Source organism: Gavialis gangeticus, unplaced genomic scaffold (genome assembly GCF_001723915.1).
Source record: "Gavialis gangeticus isolate Ggan-Ray unplaced genomic scaffold, GavGan_comp1, whole genome shotgun sequence".
NCBI classification, from domain to species: domain Eukaryota; kingdom Metazoa; phylum Chordata; order Crocodylia; family Gavialidae; genus Gavialis; species Gavialis gangeticus.
The window spans coordinates 117,263,431-117,278,558 of NW_017729031.1; the positions used below are offsets into that span (position 1 = coordinate 117,263,431).

Genomic DNA, 15,128 nt, shown 5'->3' on the forward strand with positions numbered 1-15,128 from the left:
TGTGAACAGCTTACATTAACCACATATCATGGGGATTTTTCTCTCGTCTTAGTCCCCTTTGTTTTAATAACGCTGGCGGTGCCATACCTTAAAATTATAGTGTATGCTCTTAGAGACAGCCCTTTGTGTCTGGATCAGGCCCATACTACCCCAGCTAGGCCTGTGCTCCATGATGGGGCCAACATTGCTCTCACCTGGTCCTGCATGACCCAATTGAAGAGTCAAGTGAGGGCTTCCCCTGGTTCAGAAATTTGGCAGCAAGGGGGCAGCAATTAATCCTGCCATCACTCCCCCACTGCCAAATTTTCAGACTAGGAGAAACCTCTGGATAACACAACTCTGCAGGCCAGATGTGGTCTATAGACCAGGGGTTGAGCATCCCTGGACTTACTCTTCTACATAATCAGGTTACCAAAAGAGACTGTTCTCCTGATTAAGTTCTCATTTCTCCACAGGTTTACTGTCCACTTCTCTTTTTAGTGACCAGTTTCATTAACATAATAGATAGAGGCAGATAGCTGTGTTAGTCTGAAGTCAGGCAGAAGGCAGGGCAGGGTAGAAAATAACTTGGGGGTTGGCAACGTTTTCGGGCAGAGTGCCAAAAACACCCACAACCTCAATTTGTAAGATGTTGGCACGCCAGGGGCAGACGGCAGAGGAGCCACGAGGAGCCCAGTTCTTGTTGTGTCAGCACAGCTCCAGCCCTTTCCCTGCCGTCCACCCAGAGGCATGTGTGCCAAGCAAAATGCCTTTGTATGCCATGCTCTGACACCCATGCCAGGGGTTGCCTACCCCTGAACTAACTGGTTCAAAGAGGCATAAGCTTTCATAGGCACAGCCTGCTCCAGCAGATGCCCTGACTCATAATAGGGTTTAATGTGTACTAACTCCAGCTGAGTCTGTATCCGTTTCTTTGCCAGATCTGAGAAGGGCATTCTAGGCTCAAAAACCTGTCTAATATTTCTTCCGAATCTAAAGTTGAACCAGTAAAAGATATCAAGTTTGCTTCTTGCAGGGGAGAAGAAGCAAACATCCAACATCTCCTGACAAAATGTTTTTCCCCACTGGAAAATGCTGGTGTAACAAAATCAAAGAGGCATAAAATGTTCATAGATGAGAGCTGACTTCATCAGCTGGCAAGTGACAGCCTATAAAAGCTTATACCTTTCTAAAAGATTTAGTTTCTAAAACTTCAGACTAACACTGCTAGCAACTTCTCTCTCTCTCTCTCTCTCTCTATGGAACCTATTGATTTGGTTGTTTATTGATGGGAAATTATCTAAATGTTTTATTTTGACTTTAACAGGATAGAATACAGTCAAAAAGAGAAACTTTGAAATGAAATATTTTAGCGGAGTCAAAATGAAATATGTGGGGGTAGTTAACAAATGGAAAATTCACATTTCTGCTTGTCATCCCAATTTAGGACAAAATGAAATTTAAAAATTGCAGAATTTTTCCCCACCCTGGGAATTTTGGTTTTTGTGGGGTTTTTTATTTATCAACCTTCCTGGAAGGCTAGGTCAATAGTACTATCATCTTGGCCATAACCTATTTTCAGGACACATGTATATATGGTTTAAAAGTGTTAATGACTGATTAATGTTTGTTACAGGCTTGTTGATTACCTAAGTCACATGTGTTCTTCATGGTTACAAGCACACACTAAGTATTTTAGTTGCTGTTGAACCATGGCCTGAACATCCAACTGATCTATTGGATTCTAAAGCAAGTAATCCTCCTAATTACAAAGATATCCACTGAATTATTCATAAACTCTTTCAAACCATCTCTGAATGGAACCTTCCTTTAAAAACCGTGACCATATTTGATTAAGGGCCTGTCTCAGGCAGATATATGACCATCAGGAGTAGATCTGAAGGATTATTTTCCAGTAGGAAGATCTTGCTCTCTCTATTGTGGATGGACGCAGCAGAACAGACAGGAACCACATGTCCTTGGGTGCTCCAGGCTCACCCCAGGGTATTTGAAGACTGTCCTGCTGTCTTGATTGATTTCCGAGCCAGGGTTCCTGTCCGGGACAGTTGTGTGCTCTGGTCCTATGGAGAAAGGAGAAAACGCATCAGTGTCAGTTAGGGGAAAAACAACCCAGAGAAACTTAATTGACAGAAACTCACTGCCTGGAGCATCACGTGCCAGGGAGGAATCTAGCTGTGTGAATGGGTGGATCTAGGATTTTGAAAAGGGGAGTACAGATGGTGAGGTGCATCCTCCTCCTTTTTTCCAGTTAAAAATACAGCAGAGTTGTCAAAGGAAGTATAGCTTGATTAGTGGAACATTAAAGCCATTAAAAATGAGACAGGGTTGCTAGCACCTATGGAATGAAGAATTTAGAAGGAATCAAATACGAGCTATGAAGTCAGTTGACTCTGTCATTGCTGCCTGAATAAAAATACTGCTGCTGTTGCTGCCAGGCAGTTGGTTTCAAACTTTGGGTGGACCAGAAATCAAAGTGGCACAACTGTACCCCCACTCCAGATCTCCCCCTGGCTGTGTCAAATGAGAAAAGACCAAGATCACTTTGTATCTTAAAGCTTATCATGGCTTAGGGAAATCTGCACTAAACATCCTGCACTGGCACAACAAACAAGGGCTTGTTCAGAAGCAGCTTGGCCTGGAAATCTACTGGTTTACATATACTGGGGAGGTTCTATGCTGATGTAGACAGGGCTGTAGAGAAAGTAGGAGGCAAACTGATCTGTGCTCAGGCTATTGGTCTGCCTGTGTTCAGAATAAGTTTCCAAGAGCCAAGCAGGTCTCCATCTGTGCTCTGTGGACAAACGTTTCTCCACTTGGCATCTCCTTTGGTGGTAAAAGGGAGTCAAGGACTGTGTGGATAACAAAACCAAAGTAAGTGACTTCTCCTTATCTGGATCCAGGGACATAAGCACATGGCAGGGTGGAGGAAGTCTGGACCATCATATTGGTGAGACAGCATCCAACCAGTATCTATCACCAGCACTACATTCAAAGGCACTTTGAAATACCTAAAAGGACAAGCGGTCCCTAATAGGACAAACCCACCCCACAACTGCTCTTTATGCAATAAACACAGCCTTTTATTACTGGCTCAGGAGAACAAAGTCCTTGTAGAATCAGGAAGGAAAGCCTGGAGCACAACCACTACAGGGCTGACCTAAAGTCCTTCAAAGTCCATGGGAGTTTTTTCACAGATTTCAGTAGGCTTTGACTCAGGCCGAAGGGAACTAAGCACGTCAGGTGCCCATGTTGGCAATTTGAGACCTATCTGTTGCAAAGGGAGCTGAGCATTTTAGAACATCTGACCCTTCACTTCCTCACTGGGATCTGATCTCTTCTGGTATAGTCTGGTGCACACTCACCCTCTTTACTCCAGGCTCAAGGCCTCATTGAAAAGCCACATCAGGCCAAAGGTGCTGCTCACTGAGGCAAGAAAAATCTGCAAGAGCTGTGCTGAGGAAACAGCCCTCTGCATTGCAGTGAGGGCCCTGCTGAGAAAGCGGAGGCAGTCGTGGGAACAGCGCAGCTCAGCAGACAACTTCCCTTCCGCAAAGCTAACCCAACCTCGGCTAGTTTCAGTCTTGAGTGGTTCCAGTCCCCTATGATGATGACATCCTCCTATGTGGGGACTTATCTTTTCTTTAGTTCTTAAATGTAACTTGCAAAGGAGGGGAAATAATAAGCAAAGGCTTTGGAGCACTTCTGCTGCTTTCCACTGGATTCCCAAGTGGTGAAAAAGTCTCCTGAGTCTGGAAACAAAAGGATTCTAATTTCCCAGGTGCCAAGAAAGCAGCCTTACACTTACTAAGACAGGCCAGGAATAGTATCTCATGTCTCAAAAAAAATGTGCTAACTTTTATTGATTCCAAATCTGCAGGGAGGAAAAGATTGTGGGTGCGAAGCCCCAACCTCCCTTGCTCTGGTGGCTGTGGGGAAAAAGCTCTAAGTATGCAGATCTGAGCCATCCAAAAAATCAAAAATAGAGAAGGCAGGGAAGATGCGTTGAAGCAGCCAAGAGGTGTCCTTGCCAAATTTGCTTACAACGTCACAGAGAAAGGGGAAAGAAAAGGCAAAAACAAGCTTATTTTCATTTTCTTTCCTAGATAGCATTTAAGGGAAGAGAGACTTGGGGCTGGGGGACAGCACTGTAGTGTCCAAAGAGAGTTGGAAGAAGACTGCTTCAGTGGATTTGAATCTTCTGCTCTGCTACAAACTCAGTGTATGATCTTGAACAAGTCCCTTAGCACCTCTGGGCCACACAGACTTCTTCCATCTGGATAATAGCAGCTTCCTGTGATAGGGAGGTGCAGAGAAGGAAGACGCACTACAGACTGCAAGTTGCTCAGACAGCATGGCAATTGAGGCCATGTAATTAACTTAGGGACACTGGGAATACTGCTCTTTTCCCCAGGATTCCTCTCTAGGGCAAAACACGGGGAGAACACCATCACAAGCAGACTGAAGTATGGGGCACCTTTTCCCTCCCACCCCACATGTCAGCACGAGGCTGTGGGGGTTGTTGGAGTGTGAGCAAGCTGGGGTCAGGACAAAGAGGGACGGCAAACAGCTTTTCTGGTCCCAGGGGCACGGCAAGGTCTCTTGTCCCATCTAGCCCATCTCTGGGGGGTGGGTGACCAGAATGCCAGCTGAGCTGCACCATACTTCGTTAGTTTATGCCCAGGTTGGTAATCAATGGCTCTGTTCTTTGATGGCCTAAAGCCCCGTTGGGCTTGGGCAGTCCTGTTTCCCTCCACTCCAAGACTGGGTCACTCCAGCACTGGCCTCGCCCTTTCTCCTCTGGCCCCAGCTCCCCCAAGGCCTCTGTCACTTGCTGAATGCTAGTCTCATGTCTTTCAAAGAGGAACGGGAGGGCCTGTCTGTGGTTCACCAAAGGACTCCAGTGCTCCACAAAGGAAGTGCTTGGAGACTCTCTGTCTGTTTCTCAATTAATCAAGTTTGCTGAATGTGGCAATTACCGTGGTCCAGCAGCCTCCTATGTCTTGTGTACCAGCTTTAGTTTTGTCGAATGAGCTATCGTTGAACAAGCTTTAGTTCAAGCACCCCAGCTGCCATTTTAAGTGCGGGGGCACTGATACATGAGAACACAGTGGCACTTTAAAGCAGCTCTTGGAGCCACTCTAATCAAAGTGCCACCCACAGATCACATATAAAAGGCCAGGCCTCCAGCCATAAACCAGGGCTAATGTTTCAAGGCCTTACAGGAGCATCAAAGGGTTAAATGTTTGTAAAATGCAAAGCAGATCCTTTGCCTACCTATCACTCCAGCCCTGTGCATGCCAGATTGGACCCAGCCCCACATGCAGTGAATTGGGCTTGCTACTTCAGCCCCAGCTCCATGCACACTGAATGAGGCTTGTCAGCCCAGCCCCAGCCCTGGCCCTGGCCCTGTGTGTGCTTACTGTCCCAGCCCTAGCCCTAGCCTTGGCCCTACATGCGCCAGATCAGGCTCGCTGCCCTGGCCCGGATGCTGGATCAGGGCTTTTGACCCAGCCCTGCTCACAGGCCCTATGCAGCACACAGGGTCATGTCATCTGGCTTGTGGGGTTTGGAAATTTGGGGGCAGGGGAGCAGTGCCACCATACCCCCACTGCCAAATTTCTGGACCCGTGAGAAGCCCTACAAGCCAGATGACACCGCTCTGCAGCCCAGAGGTTGGGCACCACTGCTCTAGGGGACAAAATTTCTCTTTCTTGGCTTGTAAACAAAATTTCTCTTTCTTTTGCTGGCCCAAAAACTTCCAGCCAAGCTACAGCAATTCTTACTTGGAGCCTCAGTGAGGTCGCTTCACGCGCTGCCTGGCCAAGGAACACCCCCTTAGACATATTTCACATGCGGTGTTGCCTGACCTTTATCCCATGGCCAACATCATCCAGGATGCTGAAGTTGAGAGGCTTCCGGAAGTAGGGTTCCCGGCGTTCCGGGTTCTGTGGGTAGATGATTTTCTGGTAGAGTGGGGGCTTCTTGCAGGCGGCCAATGTCCCGATCTCCCGACGAGCCACCTTCTCCTTGTGCATGTCAACCATCTGCAGAGAATCACTCTCATCACACAGGCCTCTTTTGAGGGGCATCCCTCAAAACCAGGACTTGCAAGTCTTCAGAGGCGTAAGTTCTGCACCCCCCCCCAACCCTTAAATATAGGGAGGTCCAAAAATACTCTCCTCCTCTCAAAGGAATGGGCTCTGATTAAACCTAGGATGGCTGGGAGCCATGACTCCAAGGTCGCCATTTTGGCTGTGCTATGAACTCTTCGTCGCACCAGCCTCTATGAAGTGATGGGAAGGATTGCTACCTCACAGAGAGGATGCCCTACTAACAGCTGCAGTATTAGGCATGCAGAGGGCCAAATCCTAAGCTGATGCAACAGCGTTCCTCCAGTGACCTCCCCAGACCTACACCAATTTATACCAGCAGCAGATCTGGCCCTTAGAGATCTCTGAAGGACAGAGCTAGGGGCCAGAAGGGATGGTGAAAAAAAAAAATGGTGATTATTTTTGCTCCAAGACACACAAGCTGCTGTTAATCCATTTCACTGCTGCTTCCTGAGGAGTTTTTCATAATAAATTAAGACTCCCCAGCGAACAGGAAAGTTACCAGGCAACTTTCAAGCAACAGGAAGGGGGCTGGCGGCTGTCACTGGGCTCTGCACGCATCCGTATATTCCAGGAGGATAAGAGGGGGCAGGGTGGCGAACATGCAGATTCCCAGGGGCTTTATGAGCGAAAGCAAACCCTTCAGCTTGCTAAGGAGGAGGCATTTCCTTTGTGGTAAAGGACAGTGCATGTGAGAAGTTAGCAGCCAGCTCCAGGGTGTCTCCACCAGCCCCTCTCCCACGATGCAGTGTGTGTGTTTGCACAAGCTGCAGTCCCAGGGTAGGCTTTTTGTGAGGTTCTCGGCACCCCCAGCCCTCCTGTTATGCAGTGGGGGCAGTGGTGACAGGCGTTCAGCCCCTCTGAAAACCAGGCCTCAGAGTACCCCTGAAAGGTTCAGTGGGGGAATCACCAATTCTTCTTAATAGGATGACGCCTCAAGGAACTTCATCGGGGACACAGGCCCCTTTGTGCCAGATGCAGATTTGCACATCGGAGCTGTAGCCACTAGCCAGTCTCTAGGGGGACAACACCCCAGCCAGGAAGCATGGACTAGAGAGGACCCTGCTGCAATAACATGTAGTGGACCCCACTTGTGCCCACAGGGATATTTGACTCCCCCCCCAGAGCTTCAGTGCTGAAAACACAAGTACTCCCCATGCACTGCACATGCTGTAGTCCCCATTCTCAATAGTATTTAGGCACCCAACTGCCATCAAATTCAACTTCCATTTTAATTGTCTTCCTGAAATTGATTTGTGTTGGTTCTTTGGAGACCTCTGAGGATTTTGACCTAAGTATAATCATAGAATCACAGAAAAGCAGGCCTGGAAGGGACCTCAGGAGGTCATCTAGTTCAATCCCCTGCTCAAGACAGGATCATCACTGTCTCAACTAGCTCAGACAGGTGTTTGCTTAATCTACTCTTAAAACTGCATGACCAACCTTCTCACACAGCTACCAGACACAAAGCTCCATTACCAAGAACATCTTAATTTGCCACAGGTAAATTAGGGGCACATGGGCACTGTCACTGTCCTGCTGCTGCAAGGACAGGAACTTCTTTGTTAAAACGCACTTGAGAAATGCAAGGAAGAGGATCATGTCCTCCAGTACAGAGGAAAGCAAAACCCCTCAAAGTCCACGCCATTCTGACTGTAGGGTAAAATTCCTTCCCCATCTTCAATATAGCAATCACTCTGACCCTGAGTGGAGGGGTAAGACCTTCTAACCAGGAACCTCCAGGTTTTTCAGGCCCAGCATAAGCCTCTGGACCTATCTCTGTGTAAGGCTGAAGACTCACCTCCCCACAGTGCAGCTGTCATAGGCAGTGGATCAGAGCATGTTCCCACCCACCTGTGCAGTAGAGCAGATGCTGGCTTCCACCTGGCGCAGTTCAGCCGCCTGCAAGTCCAACATTTTCAGGACCTTGCTGGCCAGGTTGCTGATCTGGTAGGCCACACTAGCCAGGGACTGGGCACTATAAGCCATGGTCTCCTCCAGGGCTTTCCGCTTATCTTCTGCCTGAAAGAGAAAAAGTCTGAGTCACCCAGCCCAGAAGGCACATTAGTACCACTGCAATGGAGTAAAAAGACCTGGAGAGCCAGGAGCCTGGTGTGGCCCTGCCTGTTGAGCTGGGGCATTAAGGGGTAGGGAGCAAGGCTGCATTTGACATTTTACCACCACATTCTTTGCAACATTTGGTCCTTGGGGAACTCAGATAGTAGCTCTTTGGCCTCTAGGCCAACCATCTTGGTGTCTCAAGAGAAGGGAGAAGATGGCAGAGGAGGCTGGTCTATTTTTTGCATGTGAACGTCAAGTTGGTTTCAGGGGCAGGTTTGACAGCTCTGGACACTCTGTCTCCAGGGCATGCTCAATGCAAACTTCTCCCTGCTTTTATGCCTGGGTGCGGTATTGAAGAGGCCATCCTCTAGGGGGTTCGATCCCCAGCAGCCAATTAGCTTCACAAGCAAGACTGTCAACAAGGGGAGCAAAAAGACACCAGGCCCTTGGAACCAAGCTGAGCCCGACTCTGTTTGTATAGACCTCCAAGCAGCCTCCAGAAATCTAGTCTGATAAAATACTAGCTTTTATGGATACGAACCACTGCTCTTTTGTAGGTAGAATTAGAGTTTCTCAGCTGTGTGTTACAAGCCCTATACTCACTGCTAATGGAGAGTCACTTTTAGTTGAAAAGTTAACAGTACTACCCACTCCCCCCCCCACACGTCATACGAAGTTTTTTAAAACAAGAACATCCAAATTCTAGCCCCGCCATTACGATTCAATTCCATACAACAGCACAATCTGCCCCAAAGAGCCAGCGATGAAATTTCCACAGGCACGGATGATTTGCACTGTTTTTTCATCCAAGCCAAATTCAGAAACCTGGGACCTGCCCCTGACCCCTTACAAGGCCCCTTGTACTGAGACAGGACAGGCTGGTCAATTATACCCTCAAAAAGTTGATTATTGTTGGCAAGAGGTGGTGCTTGCAGGAAGCAGAGCGCTCCAAAGGCAGATTCTTTAGAGACAGCACCTTTTAATTTCAGTCCAGCTTAATTTGAGGACATTTCCTTCTGCTTTCCAAATGCATCAAACTTCCTTCAGAAGCATCAACAGAACAGAGGGAGGTCGCTGACACGGATTACTCAGTGGTGCTTGTTTCTGTCTAAAACTAACCACACCCCGGCCTTGTTGTGAGGATAAATGGAGCTGTTATTCCCAACACGAATGAAAAAAAGCATAGATGAGTCCTCACATGGAAAGGGGCTCAAATCTTACTGCAGGACAAAAGGGAATGAAATCTTCTGTTTCATTAATGGAAATAAAGGCCTGATCCAAAAGCCCTGCAGGCTGTGGTGAGACTCCCATTGACTTCATTGTATTTTGGGCCAGGCCCTAAATTCCAGTTTTCTGTTCCAACAAATGTAACTTCTAAGGTAAGAGTCAAAGCACAGGCAGTATCTCTGTGCTGCTGTGTTTCTGCCAGCTGGGATTTCCTGAGCTCTCACAAGCTAAGCAGGTCTAGGTGAGCTCCGTTTTTGCATGTCAGCTAGTGATTTGATAGATCACCCTTCTCTCTGTACCAGCACTTCTATCCTGGTGTTAACAAGAACCTGGTTCTGCTTTCCAAGCTATTGTCTATTTGTCGTTATAAGAGACTGCAGTGGTAAAAGTGAAACACCACTATAGCTTGATTGTTAACCCCAGCATCCTGGCCAGAAGCCGTCTTGAACATTATGTCCTACATCATAATATTGACATTCCACCTTTATTTCCAACCATTCAGCCGTTTGTGCTATAAAAAGGTGTTGCATGTGACCCTGGTGTGCCATCCCAGTAGTGGCCGCATTTCAGAAGGAGCAGTTAGTTCACTTTAGACAAAGAATTGGGCCAGGGAGCTGGACTTGATGATTTTCCAAGGTCCCTTCCAGCCCTAATGCCTATGAAATCTATGAAATTCACACAGCTTTTTGAATCTGTGGTGGGAAGGTGATTAAAGCCTTGGACCTGGGCTTAGGAGACCTGGGTTCAAGTCCTATTTCAGCCATGGGCACCTGGTGAGGGGCTGAGCCAGTTACTGAACCTCTGTGCATCAGTTTCCCCTTTATAAAATCTGGATAATGTTTCCTTTGTCTATTTAGAGTGAGCAGCACCCATCAGTAGCAACCCCCAACCTCAACTCTGGCTTCCTGCCACTGACAAAATGCAAATAATATGATAAATTCAGAACCATTCTTTATTGCCATTTGCTGGAAGGCTGCGATGCTTCGGTGGCCAGGGAAGGAAAGACGCTGACCTTTCTTTCCATAAGCAGGCACAGGACAACACTGGACTGACCTGGGAGGCCCCTTCCTGCCCCATGAGACCCTAGAACAGCCCTCCCCCAGCAACTGTCACTGAAACCTGATGACAAAAAGCAATAGGGAGGAACTTCAAGGTCAAAGCCACAGCTCAGAGACATAGGGCCTTCATTTCAGGGGATTCTGCTGCTTCACAGGTGTGTGAGCTGAGCAGTATCAAGCAGCCTTCCTCCCCGCATTTCCTGTCACACACATTGCAATGAGGACCATTTTCATCTGTGCACTGACCTGTAACATCTCTCCCCATACTAATGTGTGAATAATGTACCAGGCTTCCCCTTTAAGCAAAACATAAAAGCTGTCTGGAGTCATCAAAACAAACACTGAACAAATACAAGGGGTCCTTTAGTCTTTTCCCACCATATATTTCAGTGCCTATAACCACAGACCAACAGGATGACTTCACAGCTAAGACAGTGGCTAAGACTCAAAACGTAGGGTCAGTTCCTGCCTCTGCCACACACTCCTTGTATGACCTTGGGTAAGTCACTTAGTCCTCCTGCACAAGTCCCTATCCAGAAATGGAGATAATGCTTCCTTGCTTGGTCAGTCTTATCTATTTGAATTATACACTTTTTTTGGGATAAGGCAGTCACTAACTATGTGTTTGTAAAGCACCATAAACAAGAAGGTCTTTAAAAGCTTCTGTAAGACGGTTCCAAATATGGGCTTGTCTGGTATCCTTTCAGAGACTTTGTTCTGTCTCTGGGCTTTATATTGCTGCCTGGCATGGCACTTTTCATGTAAAAGCAGGAGGGAAATCCCTAGCAGGATCCTAGCAAGGGAGCTATCCCCTGCTATGGTTTTCACACTTTGCTCTGAGCTATCCCAGGAGCTGCCACAGCTCAGGCCTGTGCTGTGCTTTACTAGGGCAAGAGGGATCTCACAAGTTATATTTTGCAGTCACAGGGGTCATTACTTTTTTGGCCACATAAATCTGATCATGCCTGCTTAGCAGATCAGTAGCTGTTTGTCATTATCAGCAAAGTAGCACCCACAAACCCCAGCTGAGATCACGCCCTTCTCCACTGGATGCCATACAACCCCATAACCACTGTCTTCACAATGAGAGAGGTGTGTTCTCAGTTCAAGGTGAAATCCTAGGACAGACAAGGCAGTGTGCCATTTTTGCACAAGTTAGCTAGTTGAATTAGAAAGGAACTGGGGTTCAGATCCTCAAAGGTACCTAATTGTCACTGAAGCCAAAGGGCATTAGACACCCAGATCTCTTTAAGAACCTGGGCCAAGGCTCTGACTTGAGTGAAGAATGCCCTTTCTCTCCACGATGCAGACAGGGCCATAGTGTGGGAGTTAGTGCACTAAAATGTTGACAGTCTAAGGCAGTGCTTCTCAACCAGTATGCCACAGCACGCTGAGGTGCCTTGAGCTCCTGTCAAGGGCAAGGTGGAGTGCCACACAATGTTAGGTGTGCAATCATGATTCACAAGATAAACCCAGAAATTTCAAATAGAAATCCCTAATGTGAAATATACTCTGATCTGTTGTAGTCTTTCTGAGTTCTCTGCAACAACAAAAAAAAATGCTGTATTTTTTCTGTAGTCAAAAAATGGATGAAAGCTAAGAACTGGCATTTTCCAAGGTGTGCTTTGCATCTAACAAACAGTGCCTTCAGTCTAAAAAGTTTGAGAACCACTACTTTAACGGAAATAGGACACATGAGAAGGAGACACTTCTCTGAGATGACAGCAAACCAGGGGCAGAGCCAGGATGAGAACCCAGGGATCACACTCCAGCCCAATGCACTCTTCCCCAGCACAAACTCACTCCCCAAAGTTACAATGATTTTTCTGTTATGCACAGGCTACACAACACCCCTCTTAATCTTCTGTACAAGCTGCCTTTCTCCACAGCCTCACAACCCACAGTGACTGCTGCACCTGCTGTTTCAACAAGCTGCCACTTGCCACATTTCTTCCTTTCCCAGACAGGTGTCCTGGCTCCTCCTAGCCCCAGACACCTCCCCTGGAGCCATGGGGCACAGCTGGGCATGCGGAGGCCAGCAGGGACACACTCACCTGCATGTAGTTGTTCTCACAGTAGTCAGCCACTTTGTGGAGGTTGCTGTAATTGTCCCGCAGGACCTGCCTGGCAGAGGGGATCTCATGCTGCTGTAGCTGCTGCAGCTCAGACATGCTGCTCTGGGTTGCTGCTTTGCTCTGCTCCTCTACCACTTCCTTCTCTGTGAGGTCTGCTGTCTACACAAGGGTTTTGAACCTTGCAGCTCTCAGAGCCATTGGCTGGGGGCCCAGTCACACTCGGAACTGGCTTCCACCTCCCCTTTGCATTGTGGAGACAAGCTGACGCCTTCAGCATAAACCCTCAAGGTTCACTGCGAACATGGCCTGTCATCCAGTTGGCTGACTTTGAGGGATCCCTGCCCCAAAGCCTTTGCTAGCTGCCCTCACAGCACAGTCTGCATCTGAAGGCTATCACAATGATTGAGGAAGAATAGGAAATTGCCACCTGAAGCATTGTTCTATACCTCTGTCTATGCACTGGACTCCCACACCCTCCGGGAGGCTTGCACTCAGACTAGATCACAGTGCAAAAAGACAGGTGTTAAAGTACAGAGCCGATCCCTTCAGCCTGGGTCCGGAGGGAGGTGAATTGATGGAGACAGCAGCCCGCACCAGCGGACATGCTCCTGGGACACTCCAGGGACCAGGGTGAGAGCAAAGTAGTGGTCACAGAGGATGTGAGTCACGCTTTCCTGAGGCAGGGAGAGGGGAAAAGTGGGGCTGAACTTTCAGGCTGCCTCAGACTCCTCAGCCTGCCCCACTCTGCCACCTGCTTGCAATGTTTGGTCCAACAGTCGTGGCTAAACCGGATGTGGTCCTTGAAGCCTCCTGATGGAAACACAGCCTCACAGCACAGCTCTGGAGCAAAAGGCTTGGCCCTTCTGAAACCAGCAAGGGGAGAGCTGAGGGCAAGAGCAATAAGGTCCTGGGTTGCCCAGCACAGTGATCCCTGAACCATCCTCAGAACCAGCTGGAAATCTCCATCTAGCCCATAAGCAGGCTCAGCCCTGCTCTTTAGACCTTGATTGCACTCCGTACAGAGGGAACCTTATCTAACTGTGTCTTCACCTGACCACAAGGAAGGACTTAGCACACTTTACCTCCAATCTATGCTGTAGCATGGAACACCAGACTCTTGCTCGCTGTGCTGTGCTGGCATTGTGTGCCCTTCAGCTGGGGCTTCTTCAAGCTTGGGCAAGTCCCCATTGGCACAGAGCCCACTTCACCCCCACAACGGACAATATGAAGGAGGATATAAAAGAAGATCCCCTGAGCAACCAGGAAGGAAGTGAACAGGGACAGTGAAGAGGGAAGTTTGTAAGCAGTTCACTGGGAGCAAGAGGAAGAAGGAAAAGAGGAAGAGGAAGAAGAGCCAGGCACCAGATCCTGCTCCTGGAAGGTAAGTGAGCTAGGGCTGCCTGTGTGTTTAGTTTGCTGCATGAATGCCACATGCCCCCTGGGGCTGGGGGTGCATGGTGAGCTCCTGCAGGCAGTGGCAGTGGCAAGCAGGAAGCTCCCACAGGCAGCCACAGCGCTGTCAGCAGCAGCGGGGGGAGGGTGGTGAGCGCCGACCGGCAGTTGCTGACCACTTACCACTTACAGACACTGCTGGCAGAGGCGATCACAGACCACCCGCAGTGTCAGCAGCACCTTTTTGCAGGGGGTGCACCACCATGCTCAGAGTGTGCATGTGCACCTGCGTGTACCCCCTATGCCAATGCTTTGCTGAGTGTTTGTTTGGTGAGCTGTGTGTTTGGGCATGTGGTCTGAGCAGCTGAGAGCACTGCTAGCTGGGGAATTGCTCCCCATGTCTGACAAAAGCCCTAATAAGGGGGTGGAGGCAGTCAAGGCCCAGGAAGGTATAAAAGTAGACTCCTAAGTGACCAGGGACAGCAAACTGGGCAGTCTGGAAGCAGCTTACTAGGGGCAAAAGGAAAGAGGAAGCAGCACCAGATCTTGCTCTCGGTAGGTAAGTGAGCCAGGGCTGTCTGCGTATTTGGTCTGCTGAGTGTTTGTTTGGTGGCCTTGTCTTTGGGCATATGCCCCGAGCAGCTGGGAGAGCTGCTAGCTGGGTGATTGCTGCTTATGTCTGACAAAAGCCCTAGCAAGGGGGTGGAGCCAATCCATGCCCGGAGGGTATAAAAGGAGACTCCCTGAGTGAACAGGTGAGATGGCTCACAGGGCAGTTTGCAAGTCCATTCTTACCTGGCAGGGGAGAAACCGTGAGGTGGCTTTCCGCCCAGGTCGTTTTACTTACCTGGCAGGGCACGTACTCTTCTTCTCAGCCTGACTCGGTGTAGTTAGAGAGGGCAAAGCCCTGTCCTCTGTCCCCTGCAAGAGTCTACAAATGTCTCCAAATGCAAGAATATCAGCTATACATTTTATGGTGATGGGGGACTGCTCTTGGACTTTCCCTCTAGCTTGCTCCTTTGCCCTTTTAGCTAAGGGCGAGTGAGGCTAGGGGGCATCTGAATGTCAAGGGACCAGGCTTGAGGCTTGCACGTAGAACGCCTGCCATAGATTTGGGTGTATCTGAAGTCCCAAGCAGAAGAGTCTGGGAAGTATTATACGTGCTGGAGGTAGTGTCACACAGACTTGAATGATTGAGGTCTGCT

The 15,128-nt window shown here is 48.6% G+C and overlaps 2 protein-coding genes across 3 annotated transcripts in view; one reads left to right on the forward strand and one right to left on the reverse strand.

Annotated features, from left to right (window-relative positions):
* Positions 1–13,396, reverse strand: part of ABI3 (ABI family member 3) — a 26,334-nt gene extending 12,938 nt beyond the window's left edge. The window contains exons 1-4 of the mRNA XM_019523649.1: positions 12,511–13,396; positions 7,965–8,132; positions 5,868–6,044; positions 1,978–2,060 (exon numbers count right to left, since the gene is read on the reverse strand). Coding sequence (XP_019379194.1) covers positions 1,978–2,060; positions 5,868–6,044; positions 7,965–8,132; positions 12,511–12,627 — 545 coding nt within the window. The 5' untranslated portion in view covers positions 12,628–13,396. The remainder of the gene's footprint in view (positions 1–1,977; positions 2,061–5,867; positions 6,045–7,964; positions 8,133–12,510) is intronic.
* Positions 13,397–13,882: 486 nt separating this feature from the next.
* The window catches only part of GNGT2 (G protein subunit gamma transducin 2), a 13,276-nt gene continuing 12,030 nt past the window's right edge, over positions 13,883–15,128 (forward strand). Inside the window, exon 1 of one of the 2 annotated variants that reach the window (XM_019523651.1) lies at positions 13,883–13,912. The gene's annotated coding sequence lies outside the window, so the exon portion shown is untranslated. The remainder of the gene's footprint in view (positions 13,913–15,128) is intronic. The other variant, XM_019523650.1, reaches the window with a different exon arrangement.